The sequence below is a fragment of the Alosa alosa genome, chromosome 4 (assembly GCF_017589495.1).
Source record: "Alosa alosa isolate M-15738 ecotype Scorff River chromosome 4, AALO_Geno_1.1, whole genome shotgun sequence".
Classification (NCBI taxonomy): Eukaryota; Metazoa; Chordata; class Actinopteri; order Clupeiformes; family Clupeidae; genus Alosa; species Alosa alosa.
In genome coordinates, this window is record NC_063192.1 from 20,554,830 (window position 1) to 20,571,144 (window position 16,315).

Below are 16,315 nucleotides of genomic sequence, written 5' to 3' on the forward strand. Positions count from 1 at the left end.
TTTATTTGCTCTTCTATTCTCCCCACAGGGGAGGACTCACCCATAATTCACAGCTAACCAGTTTTTGGAGCGGCTCTCAGTGGATCATGTGGTGTGCAGTGAGTGCCACTGGAACAGCACCAGAGAGACCTGAGGGACAGGAGGCGAACCCAACACTGGAACACTGGACACAGAGCTCTGAGAGGAGAGTGTTCTGTTCCCGCCTCCTGATGTGGCACTCATCATTCTAACAGTGGCACTAATCACATGAGGGAAGTGAGAGTGTATGGTGGGGGGACACAATTGGTTGGAGGGATTTGGGGCAAACACAGAAGTCTCCGGTCTGCTGATGAAACACAGTGCTTGCCTCTGTGAATCAGCAACCCCCTTCTCTTATCCACTCCACCACTATCAATCCACCAACCCCCCTTGACAGTCATCAGAGAATGATGACTAGCACTATCAACACACGCCACAAAGCAGCAAAATACAACATACTAAAGGTTTAAAGGGCAGAAACCTACTGCTTTGTTATACCTACATAAATCAGAAATCCCCTTGCTGCTTCTCAAAAATGTCTGTGAGAGCTATTCCAATCCATTGAGATGAATGACAAAACACTCAGTCAGTGCCTCTTCATAAAATGGAGATGGACTATTGCTCCACAAAACAAAGCATGTAGCTACCAAGCCCTAATTTAACATACTCACAAAACATCAGTCAGCATAAGCTCAGGCACTATTTAATTAGCTCTCTTGCAGGACTAAAGTAAATATTTTGTCCATCATAATCATCTCTGGGCAAGAGCACCCAAACGATCTCGCTCAACTGATTAAAGTTTAAAGAGGCACAAATTGGGCAATGACAGACAGTGAAACCCCCTGGGTGCAGACACACCACAGCAGATCAGTACACCCAGGTTTGTCTGGCCAAAACAACATACTGACACAATTTTGATCCCCACAGGCCTTCAAAGCAGCCCTGTGATGACTGCCCTAAATGAATTCCTGGCAGGGCACTCAGCTTCGACTTGGAATGTGCTCCGCAACAAGCATGTACTTTGACAGAGGCAGCAGGCACGGCATTAGGCAACACATTTGAGTTAAGGAAGATGACTGAGTTTAAGATTAGTCGCTACCATAAAAACAAGGGCCTTACTGTGCAGAAAAGGCGAGACATTCACCTGAGCTTAATTTCACTGCTTAATATAATGTTGTACTTCTCTTTGGGTCACTTAATTAATGAAAAGCTGCCAATGATCTAGTCAAAACTGTGACGTGGCAGCACAAAACATGGGAAACATGGAGACATAACCATGACATAAAACAAAAAGAAATGACTACCATCACTTTGTGGGACTTCTGTGCCTATTCTAACAATTTCAAAAACCATCATTTTTTTTCAAACTGTGGTAAACCAACACCAAGGGCAGACAACATCTCTGTCACTATTGCACTACTGCACACAATAAATAGGCTACTTCTGATAAATTATGATATAAAAATGTGTTGGTTATGTTGAGAAGACAGGCATGGTTTACCTCTCTTAGAAAAGGAAACGGACCAACTTGAGGTACCTCAGAGTCTACTACTGAATATGAACCATGATAGGCCTGACATGAACTACAAGTGCAGTGGAGATAATTGAAACATTGTTAGTCAGCTAACATTAGCTTCCAATCCAAATGGCCTATCGTAACTTTAACTCTGCAAGCATGCATGCTATATGACAATAAATAAATTAAATAAATAACGACAATATGCCTTTATCACGGCAGCTGAAGTAGGAAGTGAACAGCCCTGTTCCTGTGTGAGCACAGGTGTTTCTAATTAAGTGTCAGATTCGGCCACAGTTACTTCAACCAGAGGCCTCGTTAATGTTTTTAGGAACACCTGTGGTTTGCCTGCCAACAGGAAATTGAACAGCCCTGCTTCAGCTGCCCGTGGGCTGCCGCGATAAAGGCCTATACAGTGTTTCCCACAGAATTGAATTCTATTTGTGGTGGCAGGTTTGCAGAATTAACTGTTTTTCACAAATTAGCGCAGCGTGGTTATGATGCAGGTTTAAGCACGATTTAGCCAGTGGACTTTTATGACAACAATTGCAGGATTGTTAATGTTTTCTTTAAACATGCATGTAGGTTTGTTGAGAGACGAGGCTGTGCAAAGGTGCACATATCTCTACAATGAACGAATTCGATCCAATTTAAAGTACAACATGCAAAATCATTGTGTGGTGGTCAATGTTGATATTGTGGTGTGGTGGGCCGCCACAAATAAGTCAATGTATGGGAAACACTGCAATACCAAGCTGCACTCTGCCTTGGGAACTACATGACATTTGCCAATGTGAGTGATGACTAGCTTGTGCTGGTCATCAAATGTTACGACTCTGCTTTCGTGCAACCACCAACTTAATTTTTAATGATGCTCGGTAACGTTAACGTTAGCAAATTCGGGGTCCTACGAGCCAGACAGCAAGCTAGGCATCATCTAGACTAGCAAACAAGCTTCAAGTAACGTTAATCACAAACGTAGGCGTCATGATACAATAGCAGAATGTGTTTTCTTATGGACATGTCCTATTTTTGATTTGGTCGTCACTGCAGTGTGAGGTTCAACTACAATTCAGACCTAAAACTACGTAATGTTAACATCTTAAAATCACTCACACTAAAAATCAGCACAAAAACATAAGACAGTAACGTTTACATGAATCTCTTGTTTGCTCACCTCGACAAATGCTTCAAGATTTGCTTTTTAATAATCCCAGCCATTTCCGTTTGTGTTATCGACTGGTCGGAAAGATCTTGTTTGTTTTCAACGTTTAACTACGATTACTATTTTTGACATATCGGTCTATTTAGCATCTTCGGCATTCCCTCCGTCGGACACTTCCACACCGGTCATTTCATCTTCTCGGTCTTCCAACATCCCACAAGACACTGCGAGAAACACGCAACGGGCGTCTGAATGTAAACTGCAGAGCCTCCTCCCTCGCCGTCTCGGGCAAACTCTGCATTATAGCACCATCTGTTGCTTTTTTAAAGAAACACAGTACTGTAAAAATGGAAACCCATAGAATTAGGTTATTTCTAATATCTTGCTTCTACTATTTTACCAGTGTCTAACAAGCTTTAATATTTGTAAATATTTCAAATTTGTTGTAATATATCAATATTGTATATCATTTTAATATGTCATATACCTTTGGCATGATATTATTCCCATTAACAATGATGAGTGTCTGTTATTTCGACCAGCCATAAACGCTAGGTCAAATTCAAGACTCTTCCTCAGTGGTTTCTCGTTGATGGAATGAGTTAGCCTATTTTACGCTCTCCGTTCCTGTGATAGGTTTGGGTCTTTCAAGAGGGGTCTATAGATATATCTGTTCAGCATACACTTAGGGCCTAATTAAGTGGTTCTCATGAGTTATGGTTTGTATATTATGGTATTTGTTTATTTTCATTAGGCTATTAATCATTGACATTTTGGCATTTTGTCGCCATTGTAGACATTATAAAATAATCTCTTTTTTTGTCATTAATAAGCAAGCAATTCATTTCTAAACATGGTCACAAGAGAACACTCCATATATGCATACCAGAGTTATCAAATAAAGTCAATTAAACTCTGACATTAACTTTGCATATATCATATAATGTGGCAATATATTATCTCATATATATTCATCATATATGTAATGTCTCATATAATGTAATATATTATCACTCACATAGGCCTAATGGAGGAGTTTGGATGTCCCTGATATTGAATAAAGAACTAGCTAGGGCTGGTTAACAGGCTGCTTCTTATTTTAAATATCAAAACAGAATTTGTTAAAACATTTGAAAAAACTTAACATTTTATCCGTATTTCCCTATTTTTAACCTTTATTTTAGGATTAAATAGGCCAACACTTGGTCAATCTAAAACACTGTGTGTCTGTATGAACAATGAGGACAAGAACACTTCACAAGTGCAAACAGTTGAATCTGTGCATAAATCTGGACTTTCTACGCTCTATTGTTATGTTATGTTATGTATTGTTATTTTGAACTTTTTGGTGATTGTTCTGGATTTGGGGGTAAAGGGGGCGTGTACCAGGAAGAACGGCGTTCGTCAAAGCAAGAACGAGAATTCCTGATCCATCTGTACAGTCTGTGAACGCACCATAGTCGGCCACTGTAATGTCATGCGCACTCCCGTTGTTTTTGGATTTGTTGTTATGACTGGTTGAGGCCTCGGACTAAATTAAAAGAGGAACCCTGTCGCTGTACCCGGGCACCCGCGATGGAGGGCATGGACATAGATTTAGACCCGGAGCTCATGCAGAAATTTAGCTGCATGGGCACCACTGACAAAGATATCTTAATCACCGAATTCCAAAGACTGCTGGGCTTTCAACTTAACCCTGCTGGCTGCGCCTTCTTCTTGGATATGACTAACTGGTGAGCTCGGGGATGCGAGGCCTCCAGTGTTTTCTCCAATGTTAGCTAATGCTAGCGGTTGGCCTGTATAACCTCCATCATCCCCGTCGTCATTGTACCGGATAATTTAAGACAGTGCTCCTGTGTTACTAAAATAGTTGTTGCTAGTACCATTATTTTAAGAGGAAAGGTGAAAGTCTGGTTGTTACTTTGTAGTGCACGACATTAGCTAACAGGTTAGCCCGTGACCTCCTGTTGAAAGCTTGTTTTTAGATAGCTAATGTTAGCTAAGTTCAAAATATTGGTGGCCAATGTTAACTAGCTAGGAAATAAAGCTGGCAGACTTCTTTTGAAGAGCAGTTAAGGTGGTTTTGTAGGATACATTAAGACTGCTAACCACGCACTGCAGAGTTCTGTCACAGAAGAACTCTCTCTGTGGGACATAATGCCATAACTTACATGATCATTTTAGCTGGACATTTTAATAGCGACCAAGAGCTGATTGCTATCGCTAGCTTAATAGCAGACATGTCAACGACCAAGTTAGCTTGCTGGCTAGCTCATTCGCTTCAGGAACTGAAGGGTAGGGTTTCCCCGACGTAACGTCAGCTGTCGAACGTTAACGTTAGCTAGCTAACTTGTTTTAGAGAGTTTTAATTAAGACAGCCACTTTCAACACCGTGTCTTAATTACACTATTTGTTTGCGCAGTTTCCATATTGAAATATGTAGAAGCTAGATGTTTACAGAAATTGCAGGTTCACGATTTTGTTCTGCTAGACAGGTAGATTGATTCTAACGTAGTCGGTTGATGGCACGATTCCAAAGCCCCAAACATGAGCCGCAGTTACATTACGTAACATCATGCAGCTGCAAATCCTGAAATGTTCGAAATCGACTGAACAGTTAATGACTGGCTCCGTAGTACTAGTGTCCCGATTGTTTAATATTAACATCCAACCATAGGCCCCAGTTTTTAGTAGCTATACATTAGAATTTCTCTAGCTTTAGATAACGTTCTAGTCTAGTGGCTAGATCGATAGGAAAGTAACGAATGTGATCTTGTTATGAGTTATATTATCATCAAATGTAAAGGTAACGTGTGTTGAAGATCGTATGCTGTTTGCAAAATAGAATGTAAGTTATTGGTGCAAAGGGACCTAATAAATGTTAAGGGTTCGTGCACAAAATATTGTCAGAATAGATACGCTACTCCTACAACGTAAGTTGTTGTTGGAATGGACTTGCATGCGGCATTAGGCGAACTCACAGTCACGTGACGCTTAGTCAAGGAATGCGACTACTAAAATTAGCACTGCTCTTTCGAAACCACAAGTATACTTTCAACATTCGGTAACCTGCATTTCCTTAAAGATATAAATTCATTTTCGAGACATTGTTTTCTATGACTATAGAGACAAGACAGCCAAAATGGAAGCAAGCAGGCCTGTGTTTATGGGGGATATCTATAATGTCCCCTTAAATTGTCTGTTATTGTCTGTGTGTGGTTTTGTGGTTGAATCACCAGCCATTAAATGTGTGTATTTTGTTCTGTAAAGGAATCTTCAAGCAGCCATTGGAGCCTACTATGATTTCGAGAGTCCCAACATCACCGCACCATCCATGTCCTTCGTGGAGGACGTCACTATTGGGGAGGGCGAGTCAGTACCACCAGACACACCTTTCACGAAAACCTGGAGAATACAAAACACAGGTACTGTATGACTGTAAATATATTCAAAAATAACTCAAACATACTGTATGTAAAAATCATTGGAACCAGTGGAACATGCCTAAAATTGCATCATACCAAAGTGTATTTATTTATGGTGATCTCACAGGCACAGAGACGTGGCCCCCAGGAGTTTGTCTAAAGTACGTCGGTGGAGATCAGTTTGGTCACGTGAACATCGTCATGGTGCGCTCGCTGGATCCGCAGGAGATCTCTGACGTGAGCGTACAGATGCGCAGCCCAGTGACCCCGGGCATGTACCAGGGCCAGTGGAGGATGTGCACCGCCACCGGACTATTCTACGGAGGTGAGGACCCCGTCAGGGACCACACATTTGTCCTTTCCATTAGGGGTGTAACCAGGGTAGGAATTTCACGGCGGCCACAACGGCCATGGCCCCTTGCATTGGCCGTGATGCCCCTTTGAAAATCAGAGGTTTGCAGGCCACTGTGGCCTTGGTGCCCCCTTCCTTCAATATTCTGGCTTGCGTCTGACTAATAGCGTATTTTATTAGCCTATGGTCTGTCAAAATAATCTTAGCATTCACAGCGCAAATTAATTGAGTCTTTTAAGCAGTGGAGAAAGTGACAGCGCACGGCAAGAAAGAAAGTGCGTCCAAATTCAACCATTCATCTCAGTTGAACTACTCAAAATTCTAGGTTCTGCGCCTATGTCCCTACTCATTCATCTCGGTGGAATGCTTCACGAACCCTTCGTTCAACACATGACAAACCATATATTAAAATAAACAGCAGATCTTACCGAACACAAAGGTGTAAAGCATTCTCCTGTACAGTTAGCCGTTCCAGAGTAATTCGGTTTTGAATCTGTAGCAAATTTCGACATGCATGTCTCCAAATTTGGGCTTTAAGTTTCACAATGTGTTTACATTTTTCTACATGATTTCATAACAGGCCAAATACAAAATAAATATTACAAATATTGCCTAGATATCGGTAAATATTAAAATCAGAGGATATACAGCTGACTAAGAGTTTGTGCTGACTAAGTAGCCTTAATGATCACAAAATGCTAAGCATTTTAATTTAATAAAACTTAAATTGTTCAATACATGATTTCATACAGGCCAAATATAAAATAAAATGTTAAATATAGCCTAGATATCTGTAAATATTAGATGATCAGATGATTTACAGTTCTATGTAATATGTCATGTTTCATGTTTTTGTAATGTTTCATAGTGATGCAGGTCTACTGTTGTGAATAGGCTAAATACAACTTTGATCATTTTTATAGCCTGCCACTGTATAGTTAACTTTGGCCTTGGTGCCCTGACATGTGGCCTTTGTGCCCCCCACCAAATATGCCCAACCGAAGGCCAAGTGGCCCTGCCCCTAAAATGGTGAAATTCCAAGACTGTACACAAAACACAAAAAAACGATTCAGTATGTACCTCAGTGTTGTCACAGCTAGGTTCATTTTCGGTACAGTAAGCCTATAAGTACTGCTAGCCTAACATTCACTGACAATATGGCTAATGCTTAACACAAATAAACACGAATAGTATTTTTAAAAGGGGTCAAATGTTTTTTTGGCATTAATTACCTAAACTGACATATGATCCTCCTCTTGTGTAGAAACAGGGTCTACACACCATTTGAAACAGGGTCCACACACAAATAAAAAAGCCTACTGTTGATTCCTGCTTAAAGACTGCATTTGGTACATTCGGTACACATCTGTATTGAACCTAACATCCTGTACCTAAACAGTGAACCTTTACACCCTTGTTTTCCATTATAGGAGCATCCATTTATACATTTAGCTGTTTGGGAAACGTAACCAGGCGAAATTAAATATACCAGTTGTCATGTTTTCCTCACATACTTATTTATGTATTTCCCCAGCAATGACGATGTTTGTTCCATGCATTTGACACATTAGACTGGTATATAGTATACATTTGAATTTTTTGAGTGTAATACACTTGTGTGTATTAAATGTAGCGAACACCACCAGTCTAGTAAGTAACTCAGGTAGCATGAACACACACACACAAGCATGAATGTGTAATAGAGAATGAGTAGCCTACAGTAGGCATTTTTACTAACGAAATTCATAGAATACATGTACATACGATATTAGTGGGGCTCCGGGGGAAATTGTTTGAAATTCTGGCTGCTAAACCTGCCAAACCTGTCTTTTTGGGGGGGGGGGTGCAGGTCCTAATCAGGGGGGGTCAGACCCCCCAAAACCCCTCATAATTCAAACTATGTTCTCAATTAAGTGTCTGAGGTGTAAGCCCTTGTTAAAGCGCACTCTGTCGGTCTCTCTCTCTCTCTCTCTCTCTCTCTCTCTCTCTCTCTCTCTCTCTCTCTCTCTCTGTGTCGGTCTCTCTCTCTCTCTGTCGGTCTCTCTCTCTCTCTCTCTCTCTGCACAGACGTCATCTGGGTAATCCTGAGCGTGGAGGTGGGGGGCCTCCTGGGCGTGACCCAGCAGTTGTCATCCTTCCAGCCTGAGTTCAATACGCAGCCTCACCGCCACCTGGAGGGAGACTTCAACCCCTTCGCCTCACCACAGAAGAACAAGGACGGTGGGGGGGGGCGGAGGAGACATCGCCGAGCAGCATCAACAGCACCACCACCACCACCAACAACAACAACAACAACAACAACAACACAGCGACGGCGGCCTAAAAGGTCCTGGCGCAGGCTGGGAGAGCGGCCCTGAGCACATTCAGCCTGAGCAAAATGGACTGTCACACAGCTCTGTGTCTCTAGCCACAAACAACCTGCAAAACAACCTGTCGGTAGTGACCTACAGCCAGGTGAGTGAGTGTCTGTCTGTTAGCGTGTGTGAGCGAGTGTGTGTGTGTGTGTGTGTGTGTGTGTGTAATAGGGGTGGGCGATATATATCGTCTGCGATAATATCGTGATTGTTGTTTTAACGATGTGCAAATTTACATTATCGAGTATTTAAATTACTTATGGGGAAAAAACACTCAAAATCACGCATTGAAACCCCATACACTCACTAAATCCAGGAGGTGTATGCAAGAGAAGCCCCGTTGCAGCAGAGCAAGTGTCACATGATCGCTAGTGGGTCCACGTTGTCACATGCAGGCCTACTGTTTATTTTGTGTAGCGAGATCCAGACGGAGCCTACTTGGGATTTTGTGCAGCTACTTCTGTTCACGTAGCATTAATGAGACTCCTACATGGTTTTATATGGAGAGAAAACATTTGCCTTTGAGTATTTTAATAGTCAGTTGTAAACAAAGAACTCTTCTCATGTAACCCTTTTGTAAATGGACTGAAGTTCGCTCTAAATATCTACGTGTATCGATTATGCTAACCGTTAGCATCTCTATGGGATTTGTCATATACATTAGTCATAAGCTAACGCATTAGTTTCTATTCTGTAACTTGGAATGCTAGCATGATTTCTCTTAAACAAAACATCGAAGGAAATAACTTAGATGTACTCTGTTGGTCTGCTTAGTTTTACAGTGAATCCTAAGTAAAGGTTTTTGAAAGGAACTTCAGCTTCAGACTTTCTCTTGGGAAACTGTTAGGCCTAGTCATCTTCTTTAATGTAGCTGGCTAGACCATGTCATTGCCACACACACAAGTGCGCAAAATTGGAAATGTGTCATAGAGTGACAATGCATTGGTTGATTTGGTTAAAAAGTCACAGGATAGGTTATTGGTTATTATTGCATTGATGCTATTAATAAATAATGAGCTGTAAAGTAATTCAGACTTCTACAATTTTTTTAAAGGATATTGACTAATTATCGCTATCGTCAAAATCACAAAAAATATCGAGATATTATTTTCCACCCCTAGTGTGTAAGCAAATGTGTGTGTGTGTGTGTGTGTGTATGTATGAATGAGTTTGAGTGTGAATGTGTGAGCGAGCAGGTGAGTGAAACGAGAGGGACTTGACAGTGTGGAACACAAAACACGTGGAGTAGCTTTGGGTGTGTCCCAGCATTGTGCTCAGCATTGTGTTTTTATACAAGCTTGTCAGTACGGAGTTCTTACAAGTAAAGGTTGGGTCAGAAGACTATCGCGAAACAATAACAATGAGGTATATTGTGACCTGAATAGATGTTATTCTCTGCCCCCTTCAGCAGTATTATGAATGTTACAAAGCATTTAAGCATTGTGGGCTGCTATGCATGCTAACCAAAATGCAATAACAGGAAGCATATGTAGTTGATTGATAGCAATTGCGACGAATGGTATGTTAAATTCCAAAGTTTGGAATTACACATTTGCGAATTTCAGTGAATGGACCAAATGCACGGAAGCCTCTTAAGCAATCTTTTTTATTTCTGGTGGGGCATCAGCTGTGTAACAGCATTTTCTGTTCTATTCTGCTCCCTACACGTTCTCCCCGACACTGAGTGTGTTTTTCCTTTGTTATGTGCTTAGATGATTAAGTTGGGGGATACAGTAGTACATGCAGACCTTGAGCAGTCAATATTAGAAGAACTCCTTTGCCACTCCTGCTGTTTGACTAGTCCCCAAGAGAGAATGAGTTAGATCACACTGGAGCTGACAGTCCCCTATCTAATCAGTAAACATTGATACTGCCGAAAAAGGAGACTTAAAATCAGGCGCTGATCAAATCACGGCACATCCAAGGAGTAACCAAAGAACGCGCAATTAAGATTCGACCTGTCCAACACAATGCAGCATGTAGATAACAGCAACACAACACAACACTTAGATAACTGTAGATTGATAACTGTATTTCTTGTTTTTGAAGTAAGTGCAGTGCATTCAAACACGACACTTTATAAGCCAGTATAAGACTTGAAAAATCAGTCTAATATGTTCAGTCTAATACTTGTCCAATACATTATAATCTATCAGAAGATCAGTCTTTTTCAGTGCAACACTATGAAAATAAACTTCAAGTTGGGCTGGAAGGTATAAAAGGTAGTAAAAATTAATTTGCCCTAAGATATGGAGTTTGACTATACTGGCATACAGAAGCCTTCATCATTATTGCTGCTGCAACATTAAAGTTAATGCTGTTCTTTGAAGTCAATGTGTGCTCAATGTGTAAGCATGCATCAATAAAATGCTAATATGTTCTTAAATATCTTGCTTCACAAGTAGCCAAGAACAAGATTGTTTTATGGATAGCTGTGATTCATGAAACAGAAATACAGACTAGAGAGTTGTGCAAAAAAGAATATACTTTGAAATTAAAGACTAAAATCTGTTTTACCTGTACAGAAGTATTGATATTGAAATGTAAAGGAAAACAAATATACTGTGATGGGATTGCACAATTGGGGATATTGAATTGAAATCTGCCTGACAGATATTGTGATTGCGATTTGATTTGCGGTATACTTTTTAAAAGGTTTTAAATAGGTTGGGCCACTTCTGATTGGTAAACTTGCCTAGTGCATGAGAAGTTCATCACTCCTGTTTGGTGAGCTTCACTGTCTGAAGGATGACATGAATATAAAAATCATATGTGACAAGATTAACCATTGGGAGCTGCACGATTAATTGCAGCCTTTATGATTAGCTATTTGCATTAGTTCAAATTGCATTTAGATTAAACATAGATTCATTGTGCTAGATGTGTGATATCATCGTTACTATCCATGCTCTAAGTTATACGCCGATATCAATTTTGGGCCATATCACCCAGCCCTGACCTTAATGATAACATCCTGAAACTTTTTTTTTTTTTTTCTCATTTGTAAAATACTAATTAATACATTTCATGGCTATTCCAATAAAATTACATCCAGCGAGGAAAAAGTTCACATAATTGTATGCAACTGTAAAAGAAGAGTATCAAACTAGTCAAACTAGTAACAGAATAACTGACCCATGCTGTAAGTGTGTTGTGTATTGTGTTTGACTGTTACTCTTTTCGCTTGTAACAGAAGGTGTTTCAGTATATTTCTTATTTCCCATAATTAGGCATGCAGCATTCACCTTTAGCCAAATCGATGTACAAATACAACACAATACATTGTATACAATACAATACAAATACATACAATATAATGCAAGCAAATGGCCGTGAAGTTAGAACCTCTTAGAACAATTTTCCAACAGTGGAGGAGATGGGGGTCAGACAAAGGTTCAGCAGTTAAGACTAGAGGTTGAAAATATGTCAAGCATGTAGGTAATCACAAAAGAGTTGGTTGTTAAGCTGTTATTTGGAGATCCACCAGTATGCGTGGAACTTGCTCAACCACATTAGGACCAGAGGACACATTGCTCTAAGCCAGAACTTCTTGTATCAACGAGTAAAATGGAATGCAATTTGTATATGGGAGTTCTGACCTTGCCAATTTAAAAAGTCATCTCGTCAAATACAGGAGTGAATTTTAACATGTGGGCTGTAGTGGAAAACAAAAGTGGCTGAATGTTATATATTATAATGTTATATTGGAAAACAAAAGTGGCTAAATGTTATATTGCTAATGCTCTATAAAATGTAGAAAACTTGTTTTTGTCCCCAAGTTACCATTAGCTCAATGTTGTATTATGTGCTGCCGGAAATGCCTAAGGAACGCACCTGTTTGTTAATGTAGTTGAAAGGATCTATGCAATGTATACAACTTCTGCGCACACACAGCCAGATAATAAGACTCATTATCAACTGCAATAATACTGTCACATGAGACGGCGTGCCTGACTTTGCATACATGTCAAAGGGCTGACCTCAGATACTTACCAAGTTGATTACACCCATTGGGTGGGGAGTCCACTTAGAATCCACTGATACACCCATGACCCATGTGCAGTATTAGCATGAAACTTTTCATACTAAGCAAGTAACTTTTCATACTGTCATACTTGACTCAAACTCCACCCATTGCCTGTTCTAGAAATGTCTAATGTTACAATGAGAGCAATTCCAGATGGAACTGAGGCAACACAGTTTGTGAGGGAGCCAACAGTAGAGGGGGCACTTAAACCATGAGCAGAGCATTCCTAATTTAAAAGTTATCTTTTTTTTTTGTTTGCTGTTTGTGGGGATAGTTTTTTTTAATAGTTATTTTAATAGAATTTGTCATGTAAAAAAAGAGAAATTAAAATGGCTACATAAGAACCAAAAAGGTTAACAGGTTAAAAGACAACATTAAAAATGAAGAATGCCCTCCTTATGGTCTAAGTGCCCCCTCTACTGTTAGTGTCCCCACAAACTGCCTTTTAAAATCCATCTACAATTGCTCCCATTATGACATTGTACATTTCTAGAACAGGCATTGTGGAGGTTGAGTGAAATGCCTTTCGTGTGTGTGTGTGTGTGTGTGTGTCCCTACTATCTTTTTTTATTCTTCCAAATGTACCCAGTGTCTTTCAGAAGTGTAGAGCCTGAACTTGTTCTTTCTCTCTTCCTTTCAGGATAGTCATGGACCCTACCCCTTTGGACAGTCTTAAATGTGGATGTGGTCATGGCCAAGATGCAGTGGAACAGTGGCCTTGATCTTACACTATCCAACAAGGGAGGGGCATCTAACAGAGAGGGGGCTGTGAGGGGGGGTTAGAGGTGGAGGGTTGGAGGAGTGAGTATCCCAGAGTTCCTACTGACACTTTTACAAACATGCTCCTCCTCCCGGCCACCAAGCAACACGAAAATTATGAAGACAAGGCTGTTCTGTCCCCACCATACAATTCAGCCAACATTCAACACCCAGAGTATGCATGTGTGAATGCTAATTTAAAGACGAGTGCTATGGATCTTTTTAAAAAACGTGAGAGAGAAAAAAAAAAACAGTTTTTTCGTTATTTGTTTTTGGTCTTTATTTTTTTAGATGTCATCACAGAGTTCAGTAGAGTCCATAGTATCGAAAGTGGGGCAGTGTGTGTGTATGTGTGCGTAGTGCGTACAGATGTGTGCATATGTGTGCAAATGTGTATTGTGTGCACGCCTGTGTGTGTGTGTGTGTGTGTGCGTGTGCAACCTGAAAGAGATGCTAGGGAGGAAAAAGCCATTGGGGTAAAAATTGCTTATCGAGTGACTAGGCCTAATTCTCAAGCTGACATATAACTAATAGAACTCTTTTATTTTGTACATTTCTATTGCAATGGAGAGTATTCAATATTTCTGAGACGGCAGATTACAACTCCAAGACATTCTGAAATCATATATCCACCCTTTGCCATCCCTTCACAAGCTTTGAATCTAACTTGCTAGTTGTGTGTTGTGTGTGAGGGAGGGAGTGAGGGAGAGAGAGAGTGAGAGAGTTGTTGACATTCTGTGTTTTTTTCGATAGAGGGAGGCATTTGGCAAAAGGATCAACTTTAACACCTGTTGGGTGTTGGCCCTAGGGGCAGTTTGGCAACCTTGCAGTGCTTCTTCCTAAGCTTGCAGTGTGACAGTGGTGGGAGGATGTTGAGGGCGGGGCCACTATTGGCGCAACACTGGCTTAATCCATCACCGTTCAACGTGTCCCTGAACATGGCATTTGTCAACAACACTTAGCTTATTGCATCGAGTTGAATGTATCTGTTGTGAATGTAAGGTGTTTGAAATTTTCACTGTCTGATTCGTTTATGGAAAGCCCAAAGGCTGAAGTCCAAAACGCTCAGATGTTCTTGGACGGCATTTAACTTGGATGTGCTCCTGATATCTATAATTGCAATTCCGTGCAAAAAAAAAAAAATATGTTCATGATTTCTGGAAATTCTGCTGTTGTGTAAGTATCACTAACTAAGTTTGCGAATCGAGATGCTGCAGGGTAGCATAAAATCTATTGATTATTAATTACAATGTTTCATACAAAGATTTGGCTGTAGATCCCAATCATTGATTCAGAATGTAATCATACAAGCCTAGTCTCTCATCTCTATGCACTGACCTATCAAGCCCTAGGCCTCAACACATAATGGCTTTTCATTAGGGAGTATATGCTTTTTATATATATATATATATATATATATATATATATATATATATATATATATATATATATTTATTATTTTTTAAAGGCCCTCAGTGTGTGTTTAGCTATGTGTAATTTGTCATTTTAAATTAGTTGGAAATGTCACTAGCCACACTCAGTGGTGCGAGGCTTTTTCAAAAGCAAAAGATTTCTTAGAATATTGAAATGAACCCAAGCCAACACCTTCAGGGCACAGGCAAGGCATGTCAGTTTTTTTCCGTTTTTGTTTTATTGTACTTTAACCACTTTGGGGGTTTTTTTGGCACGCATTTGCCTTCTTAACGTTCTTTCTCTGCATTATCTCACTCTTTTTGTTATTCTAATTAGTTCTCCATCATAGCCAGTCTGCTTGTTTGCTTGTCCTTTTTTTATGGGAGTGTTCAGCTTCGATATTCCCCACCTGACATTGAGTTTTGGGTTTCCTTCAGTCGGTTAAGCAATGAGTTTGCACAGGGTTGGAGTGTTGAATGGATGATGAGTTGGATGAGTAGGGTTTGAATGGGTCTGCATTGGAGTTACACCACCACGGCAAATCAGCAAGAAATAAAGAATCTGAACAAATGATCAAAGCCCCCTGTTGCTCTATCCTCTTTTGTGTCACATTCATTAAATAAGAAATGGTTGGTAAGGTATTTGTACAGTAGTGTTTATAAGGATGGTTCTCACTTTTATCGCTGTCAGTGTCTGCTGTAGTAACTCAAAAAGAATCCAGACCAACAAGGCCTCAAAATATTTCAAACAAGTACTGACAAGGTTGGTGTAAGGTGTGGGAAAGTGGAGGACTCTTCATGAGACAGAGGGCCCCTCATAGACTTTAATAGTCAACGTTAGTAATTAGTAATAATAATTAGTTAGTAATAATGAGTGAAAACTGAGCGAATTCTGATGTCAGCCAAAACGAGCTGCCTGTCGTCAAAGTATTTAAATTACACTTATCGTCGAATAAGATTTCTTAATGAAACTTTAAATTTTATGCTGCACATTTATGAGTGAACACTGTGATGCAGATGCAGTTGTGAGAAGATAATTATAGATATTTGTGTTTCTGAGAGTTGATCACTGTTCTAAGGGAGCTGAGCTGAGTGCCATGTCTTAGTGCAGTTCATTTTCATTTGAACTTCAAATGTCAAATAGAGCTCACACTCACACAGCGTTCACATATACCCCTTACAACAACAAGGCACCCAAATCACCCCCATGTTAGACATATCCTAATTATGTGTATGTTTTGACCTCCATTAACCTTGAAGCTTTGTCTCTTAATGTTTATACAATTA

General features: G+C 40.1%; 2 protein-coding genes across 2 annotated transcripts in view; one reads left to right on the forward strand and one right to left on the reverse strand.

Moving 5' to 3' along the window:
* Positions 1 to 2,911, reverse strand: part of uhrf1bp1 (UHRF1 binding protein 1) — a 34,071-nt gene extending 31,160 nt beyond the window's left edge. The window contains exon 1 of the mRNA XM_048240381.1: positions 2,712 to 2,911. Coding sequence (XP_048096338.1) covers positions 2,712 to 2,755 — 44 coding nt within the window. The 5' untranslated portion in view covers positions 2,756 to 2,911. The remainder of the gene's footprint in view (positions 1 to 2,711) is intronic.
* Positions 2,912 to 4,125: 1,214 nt separating this feature from the next.
* Positions 4,126 to 15,607, forward strand: ilrun (inflammation and lipid regulator with UBA-like and NBR1-like domains). The gene is made up of 6 exons (XM_048240382.1): positions 4,126 to 4,432; positions 5,970 to 6,124; positions 6,252 to 6,449; positions 8,544 to 8,757; positions 8,816 to 8,930; positions 13,498 to 15,607. The coding sequence occupies exons 1-6, from the start codon at positions 4,275 to 4,277 to the stop codon at positions 13,531 to 13,533; spliced, it is 876 nt and encodes a 291-aa protein (XP_048096339.1). The 5' UTR covers positions 4,126 to 4,274; the 3' UTR covers positions 13,534 to 15,607.
* Positions 15,608 to 16,315: the final 708 nt, after the last annotated feature.

Excerpts from the sequence above, each read along its gene's own strand:
- ilrun (XM_048240382.1), top strand. The coding sequence starts at position 4,275 with ATGGAGGGCATGGACATAGATTTAGACCCGGAGCTCATGCAGAAATTT. Across the intron at positions 6,125-6,251 it reads CTGGAGAATACAAAACACAG|GCACAGAGACGTGGCCCCCA; the intron begins GTACTGTATGAC and ends GTGATCTCACAG. Across the intron at positions 6,450-8,543 it reads CACCGGACTATTCTACGGAG|ACGTCATCTGGGTAATCCTG; the intron begins GTGAGGACCCCG and ends CTCTCTGCACAG.